The sequence below is a fragment of the Mytilus galloprovincialis genome, chromosome 10 (assembly GCF_965363235.1).
Source record: "Mytilus galloprovincialis chromosome 10, xbMytGall1.hap1.1, whole genome shotgun sequence".
Classification (NCBI taxonomy): Eukaryota; Metazoa; Mollusca; class Bivalvia; order Mytilida; family Mytilidae; genus Mytilus; species Mytilus galloprovincialis.
The window spans coordinates 9,616,510-9,632,197 of NC_134847.1; the positions used below are offsets into that span (position 1 = coordinate 9,616,510).

At 31.4% G+C, this 15,688-nt stretch overlaps 1 protein-coding gene across 1 annotated transcript in view; it reads left to right on the forward strand.

Annotated features, from left to right (window-relative positions):
* LOC143048863 (proto-oncogene tyrosine-protein kinase ROS-like) overlaps nucleotides 1-15,090 on the forward strand; it is an 84,495-nt gene extending 69,405 nt beyond the window's left edge. The window contains exons 10-17 of the mRNA XM_076222732.1: nucleotides 637-675; nucleotides 10,123-10,301; nucleotides 10,642-10,736; nucleotides 11,369-11,787; nucleotides 12,352-12,444; nucleotides 13,389-13,598; nucleotides 14,191-14,325; nucleotides 14,861-15,090. Of these exons, the coding sequence (XP_076078847.1) occupies nucleotides 637-675; nucleotides 10,123-10,301; nucleotides 10,642-10,736; nucleotides 11,369-11,787; nucleotides 12,352-12,444; nucleotides 13,389-13,598; nucleotides 14,191-14,325; nucleotides 14,861-15,090 (1,400 nt within the window). The remainder of the gene's footprint in view (nucleotides 1-636; nucleotides 676-10,122; nucleotides 10,302-10,641; nucleotides 10,737-11,368; nucleotides 11,788-12,351; nucleotides 12,445-13,388; nucleotides 13,599-14,190; nucleotides 14,326-14,860) is intronic.
* Nucleotides 15,091-15,688: the final 598 nt, after the last annotated feature.

Here is a 15,688-nt window from a genome sequence, read left to right on the forward strand (position 1 = left end):
CTTCGACTTTGTACTTGTTTGGCTTTATGGGTATTTTGATATGAGCGTTACTGATGAGTCTTATGAAAACCAAACGGGCGTCTGGCTTACTAAATTATAATTCTGGTACCTTTGATAACTATTGTAAGGTGTGAGTGCTTTTCAAATCTGTCGCACAACGACCCCCCTCTTCTGTTTTCCATTTCTTGGGGTTTGTTTAGCATGATAATGTCTGCTAACTTGTTGCTTATATGAAGAGCTATTTGAAATTGTTTATTATTGAAACCAAAGCTACTGACAAATAGATTTCTGGTAAATTTTAGTTGAAATTGAAATATCAACTTAGAATATGTGTTAGGATTACAACCTTGACAACATCACAGAATTTTGAAAGGCTTTTTGGAAAACAAATTAGTATTGAATTGACCAGCAATTACAAGGGTTATACAATGTGTGTGAACACAGGGAAATCTGTAAAATTAAGTTGTCTATGGCATGAAAATTTCAAAATCTAAAACCACTTTTTTGAATTTTTTATCTTGTTTTAATTTTTGTTGGATTATTATGTCACCAACAGGTTACAGTGTAAAAATGTGCATTTCAAATAAAGTTATTTATTATATTTTAAGTATTTGTATATTATGTTTTATTTACAAGGACAAAAAGTTATTTATGAGATTGCTGAGAGTTTAACAGGTAACTATGGAAACATGACATTTCGTCGTCATCATCATCTTCATCAGTTGTTGTTTGTTGTTGTACCAGAATTTTTGGATTGTGGTGATTTGAGGCTCCATAGGGTGAATCGATTAAAAAATTTGAAGGAAGGTATTTAAAAAAAAAATTGTATATAAAAATTGTATTTTTTTTTATCTTTATTTAAAATTTTCAGTATCAAAGTCAGAATAATTGTTGGTAAATCAGAATAGGCTTATCAAGATAATTGAAAAAAAAAGCTTATGAAGAATTTGCATTAAAAACCTTATTTTAAAAAAATTAATACTTATTGGAATTTAAGCCCAAATAATTATCGATAAATCCAAATGGATGCATTATTGATTAATTAAGATATTTACAAATCTTGTAAATCACTAAAGAATCATTTATGTTCATAAACAACAACAACCTGCCTCCTTCACTTTGATTGACAGCTTCTATGGAGTCTCTTATTTTGAGGAAGACCTGTGTCTCCTGTACTAGAGTGATATTAAAGATTCTGTCAGCTTCAATCCATTTTCAGCACTGAAACCACACAGAACTATGTGTAGAATCAAATAATATAAAATATCTGATTATGTTTTGATTCCAACTGACAATGCATCTAATTACATCATTGTAGTACATTTATTTTTCTTGATTTACAGATTGTTGTTTTTCCTTTTATCATTATTGACATTTTTAGTTTATGTACATTCATTTATTGTTTTTATTATGTCTCAAGAAATTGTCAACACCTATAGTATATGGTCTGATATGCAATCCAATATATGAATAGCACCAAAATGATAAAGTTAAAACAAAAACTTAATTGTTAACAACTGGAAAATATTTAGATAAAAAATAGAGACAAATCATACTCTTTGCAAATACTTTTGTTTTCGATGCCATTAGGTCCATGGATTTTTGTCTAATTGAAGCTACTAAATATACCAAAGTACAGAGTTAAGGTGGTACCTAACACTACAGGGAGATAACTCTGTAAAGTCAGCTAAACGTTTTAATTACGTTGTGTTGTAAAGGGAATATTAAGCTTCTCAATGATCAAAATTGGTGTTTGTCAAACTGCTATATAACCAGTGTAATTTTTCTGACAAAACGGTTGGTTCAAAATTTTTTAATTTTTTATATTTTTGTTAAAGGGTCAAAGTAAATAATTTGACAAAATTTAATGAAAATTAAACTAGCCAAATTAATTTTAGTGAAAGTGTTGGGTACCACCTTAAGTTATGTTAACAATAATAAATGACATTTAGAGCCTATTGCATTGAGTGTGTAGATAAAGGAAATATATCTGATAAGCTTGCTTGCTAGCTGAACCATGAAGTTATTATCTAAGGTAAGGTATACTACCTTATTTTGGAAGAAGCCTAGTCCTTAACAGACAGACAGCAGACTATTCTCTTCTTAACAAAGGGTAATTTTACCTAACCTAATACTGACTTCATGGTTCAGCTAGCAAGCAAGCTAACCAAATATATTACCTTTATTTACACACTCGATGCAATTGCCTGTAAACCAAAAAAGTTTCTTCATATTAATGGCTATGTTTTAATATTTACACATTAGGTGATAACTGTTTTATTTTATTTATGTTTATTTTCCAAGAGGTAAATCATATCTTCTTATTAGTTTCCAAAAACTCAACTCATCCTTTTCTTGTAGATGTTATTTTTCATTTTGATTTATAATTGTATTGGACTTTAAAATAAAAGCTTATCATAAAAAAAACATAGGTTTTTATTAGAAAAGGAAGGAAATTGAAAAGCCCTAAACGTGATCAGACAGTGGAAAATTGATGAATTTTTGGAATTTGTCAGAAAAATAATAATCTTTTAATCATAATTTCATTAACATTTTGTCTTAAAAATTCTGCATCAACATGCAACAATGAGTCAGATAATACCAGGTGTTATTCAAACTGTACAATCCTCGTTTCTCACTCAAGCAGGAAATTTCAGAATGTTAAAGGTCTTAATTATGCTAACCTGTAATTAAAATGCTGTAAAAATGGAATCTTTCATGAAAAATTCAGTAAAGAGGAACTGGATGCTGTCTTAGGAGACCATTAAAGAATGAGGGCGTTATGCAATAACTACATGTACTAATGATAATTACTTTAATTACTGCTAAACCTTTGATGTCTAGTCCCAGGAGAAATAATTCTTTAACATGTAGGCTTATGTAGAAATGTACTTTTTATGATGGAAAATGATAATGGATAAAACCTGAATGAACTCTTAAAGACTGTCATCATGAATAGGACTTCTGCATGCTTTCTTGGGTATGTGGTTAAGTTGCCAATTTGTGTGCAGTAGTTCAGGTTTTAATTGTTTGATTCCAACTTTTGTTTTAGATTTGTTGAGTATTTTTGTTAGATCAAAATCTTGAATTTTTTAGTAAAAAAAACAACAATTTGTTTTATGCTGATATTCAATTGTATTAGTATATAGATAGTTGCGTGCTATTCATATAGCATGCCATTTTTAGTTTTCAAGATCAATACATGGGGTAAAAATAAGTCTTTTGCTGTGTTCAGTGAGGACTGAAAATTCATTTCAATAAACTGGCTTAATCCAATCTAAGTATCCACTATAATCAAATATGGACAGTTGTCCCAAACATGCATGAATGCATGAAATATTTGTCACTGGACATTAAGCAACCAACCATCAATCAATCAAATAAGACAAAATATCATATATATACATGAGTGTTGACAATTTCTGATATTTTTTTATTATAATTCATTGTTCATTATTTTTAATAGTTATATTGTCATTATCTTAATACATTTCATTTTACGTATGTATTGAAAATATTCATTTAACATTTTTAGGAGGTAACTAGCTTTATACTGAACATTATATTAAAATTATAAGTCACTGGTACAATTTCGTCAGCTATGTTATGGCAAAATTCTTATATGCTTTTAACACATTGATTATAATCAATCAGGTTCACATGACTGCTAAAAAAGCATTAATGAAAAAGCCAGTACATGTATTACAAACACATTGCTGATTTTAAAGAGTTATCTCCCTTAAATTAGGTCACTCGCACCTGCAAAGTGGAAAGGGATAATATAAGTTGCAAAACTTGTTTCCCAATCCACTATAAATAAATATGTTTAAACTAAACTAAACTAAATTAGGTCAAAGAGTTTATCATTCATTATGAATGTTGCCAACCAATAAATAGGTCTAAAACCCTTTAGTTCCTTTGGTATTGATATTACCTTGATATATTAAGCAGATCAGAGATACTTCAGTTTGTCAGTAATATTGTTTGGAAGACATTAATTTTCTAGTTAAGATTTATGGTTTGTTGTTTGATATACTAATAAATAGTTTGGATTTAACTCCACAGGATTCCATATTTTATTGTGAGAAACAATTAATGAAACACTTCTGGGTTAACTGTTCCAGTTTTTGCACTTGATTTTGGGAGTATCCACAGTCTGAGTTGAACAAATTATTTAAGTGCTGTAAGACTTAGGGAAACAATTTAAATCCACATAATATTTCCATTTATTATAATCAAAATTATGATTAGAGGAACCACATAAAGACACCATGGAAAAATAGAAAGGACGATTTAGACAAGAAACTCTTAACTCAGGGGTTTAAATTATTGTCCAGTACGTGTATTTTCTAGGGGCAATCTATGAGTTGATAATTACAAAGTTTAAGACCTTGCTGACCTATTCTTAACAAAAGATGCTCCAAACTGGACCTTTGACCCTTTCACCTAAAGTCATTAGGGAGAGCCTTTGACTTAAATTCCTTAGTCCTTAGGTAGAGCCTTTGACTTAAAGTCCTTAGTCCTTGGGAGAGCCTTTCACTTAAAGTCCCTAGAGAGAGCCTTTGACTTGCAGCCATTAGGGAGAGCCTTTGACTTAAAGTCCTTAGGGAGACCCTTTCATCCTTAGTCCTACAGAGACCCTTTGAATAAAAGTCCTTAGGGAGACCCTTTCATCCTTACTCCTACAGAGACCCTTTCACTTTAAGTTCTTAGTCCTTAAGGAGAGCCTTTCACTTAAAGTCCTTAGGGAGAGCCCTTGACGTAAAGTCCCTAGGGAGACCCTTTGACTTAAATTCCTAAGGCTCTCCCTTAGGAATTTAAGTCAAAGGCTCTACATGAGGACTTTAATTGACTTGAAAGTCCTAAGGGAGAGCTTTTGACTAAAAGTCCTTAGTCCTTAGGGAAAGCCTTTCACTTAGTCCTCAGGAAGAGCCTTTGTCTTAAAATCCGTAGGGAGAGGCTTTGACTTAAAGTCCTTAGGGAGAGCCCTCGACTTAAAGTCCTTAGGGAGAGCCCTCGACTTAAAGTCCTTAGGGATAGTCTTTCACTTAAAGTCCTTAGGGAGAGCCTTTGACTTAAAATCCATAGGGCGATTCTGAGGGATAGTCTTTCACTTAAAGTCCTTAGGGAGAGCCTTTCACTTAAAGTCCTTAGGAAGAGCATTTCACTTAAAGTTAAGCTAGAATTAACTTTCTTTGAAGTAAATTGAAACTGATTGTCAAAACCAACAATTGAGTAAAATAAACCCCACCACAAAGAAGGATGAATTTCTACATGAACCTTGTCTTTTCAGTTTTATTTAAACTATACAAACTGTCTTAGGTATTTGTTTCGTTAACTTGGCAGAAAGAAGAATTCTTGACATCATAAGTCAGAACTCGTTAGAAGGGCAAATCTATAAAGATCAAGAAAACCACAAATCTTCATATAATTGATGCAATATATACAACACTCTGGGTTTAATTAATCCTGTTATAAAGATGGGGTTTTTTGGTTCTAATTTATTGTTTACACAAAAGAAATCGTGTTATGATCATATGTTCGTATGTTCATATCTGATGAAAAAAATGTTGGACAGTTTTACTGATGTTTCTAAATTGGTAATTTATTGTCCGAAAGAATTCAATTAGTAGGATTTTTTCGTACAGAAAGGTGCATATAAAGGGCAGAGGGGGAGCTCCACTCCTTTTGACAAGCAAGGACACTTGAGTACTTAAATTGTAAAAAGTTAGTGTTTTGATAATTGACAAAGCTTGTACTTTATATTGGTAAGCCAAATGTCAAAACTTTCTAACTCTTTGATGGTCTCTTTTAGCTGTCGTGTCTTACAAACTTCAGCCTCAATTAAACATCATCTTCATTTGCCGCAGACAAATTGACTGTAAAAATATCCTGCTTTTTAGCTCACCTGGCCCGAAGGGCCAAGTGAGCTTTTCCCATCACTTTGCGTCCGTCGTCCGTCGTCAACTTGTACAAAAATCTTCTCCTCTGAAACTACTGGGCCAAATTAAACCAAACTTGGCCACAATCATCATTGGGGTATCTAGTTTAAAAAATGTGTGGCGTGACCCGGCCAACCAACCAAGATGGCTGCCATGGCTAAAAATAGAACATAGGGGTAAAATGCAGTTTTTGGCTTATAACTCAAAAACCAAAGCATTTAGAGCAAATCTGACACGAGGTAAAATTGATTATCAGGTCAAGATCTATCTGCCCTGAAATTTACAGATGAATCGGACAACCTGTTGTTGGGTTGCTGCCCCTGAATTGGTAATTTTTAAGGAAATTTTGCTGTTTTTGGTTATTTATCTTGAATATTATTTTAGATAGAGATAAACTGCAAACAGCAATAATGTTCAGCAAAGTAAGATTTACAAATAAGTCAACATGACTGAAATGGTCAGTTGACCCCTTTAGGAGTTATTGCCCTTTATAGTCAATTTTGAACCATTTTTCGTAAATCTTAGTAATCTATTACAAAAATCTTCTCCTCTGAAACCACTGGGCCAAATTAAACCAAACTTGGCCACAATCATCATTGGGGTATCTAGTTTAAAAAATGTGTGGCGTGACCCGGTCAACCAACCAAGATGGCCGCCACGGCTAAAAATAGAACATAGGGGTAAAATTCAGTTTTTGGCTTATAACTCAAAAACCAAAGCATTTAGAGCAAATCTGACATAAGTAAAAATGATTATCAGGTCAAGATCTATCTGCCCTGAAATTTTCAGATGAATCGGACGACCTGTTGTTGGGTTGCTGCCCGTGAATTGGTAATTTTAAGGAAATTTTGCTGTTTTTGGTTATTATCTTGAATATTATTATAGATAGAGATAAACTGTAAACAGCAATAATGTTCAGCAAAGTAAGATTTACAAATAAGTCAACATGACTGAAATGGTCAGTTGACCCCTTTAGGAGTTATTGCCCTTTAAAGTCAATTTTGAACCATTTTTCGTAAATCTTAGTTATCTTTTACAAAAATCTTCTCCTCTGAAACTACTGGGCCAAGTTCATTATAGATAGAGATAATTGTAAGCAGCAAGAATGTTCAGTAAAGTAAGATTTACAAACAAATCACCATCACCAAAACACAATTTTGTCATGAATCCATCTGCGTCCTTTGTTTAATATTCACATAGACCAAGGTGAGCGACACAGGCTCTTTAGAGCCTCTAGTTATATTCTGCATGGTGTGACCATTATGCAGAAGCTACCTATTGGAGTAACAGTTAATTTGTTCTCTGCTAAAAATGTATCAAATACTTGCCACTGGAATCTTTAAGCAAGTAACAATAGTTACAATTTGTACACCTGTTTTCATTAGCTCCCTGGCAATACAACACAGAACTGTATCAGTTGTATTATACTCCATAAATCACCATCTTCCTTATACATAAAAGAAAAATATCATCTATCCTGTTGTTATAAACAGTCATATAAATTGTGACTAATTAGTCACCCATTCTGGCAAATATTCTCTGCAATTTTTTTCTGTAAATTAGGACAATCAGAAATTGAAGTGTTTTTTTGGGAAGAATAATATAACAACAAATTTTTTAACAAATAATATCATCTGTCAACGTTTCATACTGTTTTTTCTTAATTTCTTTTCCATTGTGGAAAATAATGGAAAAAATGAAAAATTAATTCTCCTTTGTGTTTTCCTTTGTTTTAAATTTTCATTTCAGTTATCAACTGTTGATTCATAATTCTTCTACAGACTACAATATACAACAGAGTTTGAAAACTACATTAATCCTCTGATTAAAAACAATTGTCCTTATTTTAATCATTCATTCATTGGACACAACTTTTTTTTTCTTGATTTCATTTGTAAAGGTGTCAGCCACTTAATAACAAAAATATGATTTTTCCTAAAATTTTCGAAAATTTGAACCTTTTTCACAGTACTGTCTTTTCTGACCAATTGATTTATGTTTTATTTCAGTATATTTTATAAATTGCTTCATAAAATGTTACTTTATCTGTCTAGGATCAATTTCTTCATTAACCTTAAACTTCATGTACATGACATTTTTGAAAACCCATTAATTTATATTTTCATCACAAACTTAATGATAATTAAAATTTGACAAATGACTGCTTTTAATGTCTACTCCCATAAGAGAATTTACTATTGATTTGGTTTGTAAACACATTTCCTCAACAAAAAGGTCAAACAGTTCTTAAGAAGAATATTTTTTTGCTAATATTTGTTGGATACCAATATTAATGGATAAAGTTGAAACAAGAATTTAAATGTTCAACTAAATACAAATTTTCTTAAGACTCTTAGTGCAGATTTTGGCAAAACGTGACCAATCAAATATCAATGAAAGTACCATGTTTTCCCAATCCTCTAAAAATGGTGCTCACAGAAATTAAGTCCACAGTATTTGAGGGTCATTAATATATATATAATCCTTCTTGATACTATCTACCTCCTCTTCCCATTCCTTTTAACTTCCTCTCCAAAGCACACTGTTTGGCAATAAAGTATCAGTAAACTTTGAATTAAAGGTGCAATGACATACAAAACAGGGATATAAAGAAAATCTAGAACAACTCCTAAAAAACATACAAAAGTAAAATTTTGTGCAATGTAAATATTAATGACCTGCACCTTTATCTACAGTTCAAGGTTGAAATAAAATAAATCCAAGATGTAAGAACTGATGGTATCTATTATTTTACTTGCTTCTTTAATTACTCTTTCTTAATTACATGGCTGTACAGATTGATAAAAGGGATAATTTCTTTATATATCTAGGATTCTATGAACTGATGATATTTGATAAAGTCTCTCCTTCTGAAAGATTTATTCTGATGAATTACTATATGAATCATGGTGATAAGGTTAAAGCATCACAATAGGATGAGATTGGTCAACGAAATATGATGAGCTGATTAGCTACTAATTTTTGGTCTTGAAGAATCATTATTGTTTGCTAATTACAATATACAATAGATTTTGATAACAACATTAACCCTCCGATTAAAAACAGATTTTGTCCTCGTTTTTAATCATACTTGTTATTCACTATTATTGATTACAAGATCATTTTTGGTTCATTCATCTTCATCTGAGAATCAGAATTCATTGTAACTGTCTGTTTTATTTTAAACCTTGTTGCATGTTATTCTATGATTGCATGGCCAGTTACATAGAATTATTTGATGGAACATCATCCATCACTGACAATTGTGTCAAAATGTTATTTTCAATTAAAGATATTCCGATGTTGCTTTTACTGGCCAAGTTATGTACAGCCATTAAGTAATCTTCAGACTTATCCTATGATAAATTTTATTGGATCAATTTCAAGATTTGATTACAGAAATTATCAATATTACCATGGCTTAAATTATATCTGTAAATATGCATTCAAGTTTCCTTGTCAAAACTTCAGACATATTATTTTCTAAATGAAGTATATCAATTTCTGTCAATTTTACTGATATTATCAATTTTTATCATCGCTAAAAAAACAGCAGTGGTTAGATTTCCTAGAAATATGCTTAAAGAGGGAAATTTATTATTGTCAAGTATAAGGCTTAGTTCCCAGTTTTTTGTTCTTCGAACATACGATAGTTTTAGTTTCGTCAAAACCTTAGAACAGTAGATTTTTTACTGAATAAAAACTATATATTTTCTCTGTTTCCTATTTAATTTTATTGAGCTGAGATATTTTATATCTGTTATTTTTATTTATTTAACATTTGAATATTTATGAACTTATTATCTATAAATATGATCTAATTTCAAATAAATGATAGCTGAAGTTGATATTATTTTGCTTTTTTGTTTTAATCTATTTATATTAACAAAATATACAGGTTTTCAGGTCACAGATCTTAAAGATGGAACTATATATAACTGTAAACCAACAATTTTACGTAAAAGATTTATTTTTCAGTACTTTCTAAGAATAAATATATTTAAATAATATAAATCAAGTTGAATCTTACTTTCTATGGATATGGTTTCAAGTTAGAAAATTGCAAAAAAAAATGCAGGGGAGGTTGGCCTAAAGAACAAAAATAAGTTGATTTATACCATTCAGAGTGGGGAAAAAATATACTGACTAAGGTTGACTAAGTGTGTTTTTCATTGTGAAGGAGTTGCAGTTCATATCCAGAAAAAGATGATTGTCTGCAGCGATTCATCGGGACAGGTTCATCAAGTTAGCATGGTTGACAGTTCCATAACGGACAACTTCTACCCCAGTCTCTCTCACCCTGGAGCAATAACTATTGACTGGTTACATAATTATACATACATTGTAGATGGTTTAATGGTAAGACTTTTGATAGATATAAGAAGATGTGGTATCATAGTGCCAACGACACAACTCTCCATCCAAGTTACAATTTGTAAAAGTAAACCATTATAGGTCCGAGTACTTTGTTTTAGTTTGCAACATCAGAATACAATATTAGTCCTTTTAAGAGGCTGTACATTTGCACTGGTAAAAATGAAATTAGCACAAATTTTAGACTTACATGTATTTTGATTCTTCTAATATATTTTATTTTGAGATGGAATAAGTGATTGAAATTATTACGTGTTTTTTTTATTCACAATAATATTCTATTGTAACTTTTTGACATAATATGACTCTGACATGGCATTTTTAGATCAAAAGATGTGATTTAGATAGGCCGAGCTGTATCATGGCAACAGAAATGTTGCCTTCACAACCAGATGTCATAAAGGTTGATCCTATCAATGGGTGAGTATTTGAAGAGAGACAACTCTGGTTAATAATTATTCACATGTGTTGTATGTTTCTTATGTAAATGTAATGTAAATGTTATGTTTGCCTTTTAACCCTTCAGGGTTATACTTTTTGCAATACAGTTAAAGTTAGAATTGTGGAAGAAAATTTACATGTTTACCAATTGTTTTCAGTATTGTTTTATGATTTACCTTTAACTTTATGATTTTTTTAGTCTTATATACTTTTGGATTTCCAAAACTTGAAAAGCTTAGAACACATAGTTTTCAGGTTTAAGGCTTCTTATGCTAAGCATTAAATAATCTTTTAAGATACTCATACACATGAATATATAAAAGATACAGTGCATATATTTTCTGTTAGTTATATGGGTTGAGAGTTGCATGCAACCATGTGTTTTGAAAACATGCAAATCTATGATTTTTTAAAAGTTTTTGAACATTGTACCTTTGACATGATAAAGAATAAGGGACATAATTGTTTTTGTGCAAAAATTTAACTTCAATAGATAAGAGATAAGAAGATGTGAAGATTTAAGTAGAAAATTATAGATTTCAACTTTGGATATAAAATTAAAACCTTTATGAATGCAAATTTTGTTTATAATAAATTTAATTATTTTTCAGATTCCTGTTTTTCACACAAGGAAGTATAAACATGGGGCTGTATGCAGTAGACATAGGGGAAATAACTCCATCAAAACCTGCACGCCATTTCTTGCTGGTTAGCAGCCGATTAAATTCATTTGCTATCGATTTCAACAATATGCAGTTATATTTTCCTAACGAGATTGTGAATACTCTCATGTCAGCGTTTCTAGATGGCACAGGTTTAGCTGATGTCCGGAAAGACAAAGTGATACAACCAAACTATTATAGTATACGAAGCATGGTGTATTATGGTGGAGTTTTCTTCTTAACTAATGGGACCAAACTTTTGATTGAGGAATACGATGAGAAAATAGGGAAGTTTTATGTGAATGAAATGTATGTGACGAAATATTCATCATTCAACATTTATCACCCGACAGCACAGCCATACCCAGGTATGATGATTTTTTTATCTGTAGAATGCTTTGTTGGGTAACTTGTTCATAGATATAGGAAGATGTGGTACGAGTGATAATGAGACAACTCTCCATCCAAATAACAATTTATAAAAGTAAACCATTATAGGTCAAGGTATGGCCTTCAACACGGAGCCTTGGCTCACACCGAACAGCAAGCCCTAAAACGCCCTAAAAATTAGTAATGTAAAACCATTCAAACTGGAAAACATATATATCTAGATATTATGAGTGATATGTTGTTGATCCTTTTTTGCTATATATAAACTATCTTTAGAAAAATAGAGCACATATAAATGAGGATATAATTAGATGTAAATACAAGTGAATTTTATGTGTAAAGCAATAAATGGGACTTCTGTTGCCACAATGGATGATGATATTGGTATCAGTTCAAAATTCTCCAACAGAATAAATATCAGTTTAAGGATATTATAAAGTTTGTAGGATAGCACACACAGTATCCACCAATATAATACCTCAAGCAGGGAAACATGTTTTGAATACTTTGATTTGAATTTTATTTTGATTTTTAAATTTCAGTGCCTCACAGCTCTCCCCAGGATGTTAGGGGATTGTTTACAGATAAACGTGTTATTATACAGTGGAACCGACCAAAGCCTCTCTCTTATCAAGGTTAGATCCTCCACCTTCTTGTAATTCCAAGAATTTCAACCCATACAGGTGCATTACCATTGATTGATTTCAAAGTATGCAGTTATTAAAAAATATATATTTCCAATAACAGAAGACAAAAATTATCTAGAAAGCACTGACCAACACTAAGCATGGGGAGATAACTAAAAAGAAAAATCAGATAACCTCAAAGTAAGGGAAATAATTCATAGAATTTTGTTAAAAAAATAAGTAGATGTGGTATGATTGTCAATGAGATAACTCTTTGCCAGAGACAAAATGTTTGTATACAGATTAATGAAAATACATTAAGGGGGCTCGCGGGTCTAAATAATTTTTTTTATTTAATATAGGATTTTGCTATATTTTTCTATAAATGAACTTTATCTTATACTTAATAGAAAAATGAAATAAAAAATTGGGGTCACCATTCGTTTAAGCTCACAATCTGCCATCGAAAGAAGCATACATTTTTGTTAATGTCCTTTTTTTCTGTTGAACTAATAGGAGAAATAGCAGTAATATCGAAATAAAAAAAGAACTAAATTACAGAAATCGCTTAAATTTTACAATTATTTAGTTTATGTACAGGTTAGTCGAAAACAACAATAAAAAATATAGGTTACCGATGAGTTAAAAAAGCTATTTCAATTTTAATGCCAAAAAATGGCATTTTTGCACCAAAGGGAGATAATTTGGAGCTTTTTCAATGATATCTACATTTTAAAAGTCATCGGGGGCCAACACGATAAGATTTTTGGAATGATTTTTGTACCATATGATAAAGTAACAACTACTAAAGGTAATAAATAAAATTTGTAATGAAAAATAAAGGTTTAATGTTTTTCTGAAAATCTTATATCCGCGAGCCTTCTTAAAATGAGTTTTCTTCTTTTAATGAAAAGAAAAAAATTTTGAAATACATTCTTTTTATTTTGTTTCAGGTAAAGGAGCATATAAGAATTGGTATTATGAAGTCAGTCTGTACGCTGATGATGGAACAGACAATGAAATAGTAGAGAAAGTCACTGGTTCCTTCTTAGAAATAGAAGATCTGGTACCAGATACTGCCTATCAAGTTAAAGTCAGGGCTTGGTCACAGACTGGATCTGGTCCCTGGTCAGAAGTCTTTGTTGGTAGAACTCTCTCATTAGGTAATAACAGATAAAATGGTATAGTTGAAGTCTTAAATTCCATGTCTGAAAGTTTGCAAAAATGATAATTAAAAACCTGTTTTAATAAATATCCAACAAGATAGGATAATTTAGGTCCTTTAATAATTTTTCTTTAAAATTGAGTTTAAATTCTCCAAAAGATCATTATTTCAGAAACTGAAATCAACATATGCAATTAGGATACTTTCATTTTTGTGCATAAACAATTTTACATAAAGGATTTAAAGGGAATATAATTTAACTCAATTTTTTTTAACAAAGGCATCAACTGTTTTAGTTACAGCAGCATCTTGGTCACATTTCCCTTCTAATTTTTATGAAATTAACAAAGACATGATGCCCTGATTTACTCACCTATAGGTTACATAGGGGAGATAATTTACTCACCTATTGATATAAAGGGGAGATAATTTTACTCACTTCTTTCAACAACTAAAGTAATAGTTGCAGCAGCATCTAAGTCAGAGTTCTCAAGTTTATTAGATGAAATCTCTATGGAGATGATGCATGGAATTATCTGTAAAAATCAAAAGGGAGACAACTTGACTCGATTTCTTTTTTTTTTAAACAGAGGCATCAACAGCTAAAGTAATTGTTGCAGCAGCTTCACAGTCAGATTTTACTACTGGTTTATATGAAATGGATATGGAAGGACAACATAGAACACAGCTAACCACTGTACATCTATTTTATGAAGAACTTCTTGGTAAGATTAAGGGTTGAGTGAAATATAAACAAAAGCATTGATTGATTATAATACCACTTTAAGCTCACTGTTTGCAGCCAGTTTTTTGTTTAACCAATATCCTTCAGCTGAAAAAACTGCCAATGATAGTCAATAAAGATTGTACAGTGTCAAAAAGCATTTTGTCAGAAGCAGGGTTAAAACTCACATCCTTAGTGTTGACAAGCTTGATATTATAGTAGATGCTGTTTGGAAAATCTCTAACACGTCTTCATGACTGGTGAAATTTCGTTATTGACTTAGAAGAAAAAGAGAATCCATAATTGTCTGTTCTAGAATCTACCCATTTTGGTTAACATTTACAAAAGTCTACACACAACATTATGATTGGTTAAAAACAACATAAACAATTAAAAATCCAATCAATGACCTGGCATTGTCTTTATTTTAGAGTTACAAACAATGAAATTACGCAAAGTTCTGCTGATTATTAAAAACCATGAATATGTATATAACTATGACACTTCCACATTTATAAAACATCTTTTTATTACAGATTTGACCTGGGTTGAGGATAAAATAATGTGGGCGTCTAATGTAAATGGAGTTCAGATATTTGACAGAACTACAGCAGAATCAGAGATTGTCTACCACATCAGATATGCTACAAGTGTCAGTTACGATTGGCTGGGACAGAAGCTGTACTGGTCTAATCCTAAACACAATGTTGTAAGTATCTACAAGTGTCAGTTACGATTGGTTGGGACAGAAGCTGTACTTGTCTAATCCTAAACACAATGTTGTAAGTATCTACAAGTGTCAGTTACGATTGGCTGGGACAGAAGCTGTACTGGTCTAATCCTAAACACAATGTTGTAAGTATCTACAAGTGTCAGTTACGATTGGCTGGGACAGAAGCTGTACTGGTCTAATCCTAAACACAATGTTGTAAGTATCTACAAGTGTCAGTTACGATTGGCTGGGACAGAAGCTGTACTTGTCTAATCCTAAACACAATGTTGTAAGTATCTACAAGTGTCAGTTACGATTGGTTGGGACAGAAGCTGTACTTGTCTAATCCTAAACACAATGTTGTAAGTATCTACAAGTGTCAGTTACGATTGGCTGGGACAGAAGCTGTACTTGTCTAATCCTAAACACAATGTTGTAAGTATCTACAAGTGTTAGTTACGATTGGCTGGGACAGAAGCTGTACTTGTCTAATCCTAAACACAATGTTGTAAGTATCTACAAGTGTTAGTTACGATTGGTTGGGACAGAAGCTGTACTGGTTTAATCCTAAACACAATGTTGTAAGTATCTACAAGTGTCAGTTACGATTTGTTGGGACAGAAGCTGTACTGGTTTAATCCTAAACACAATG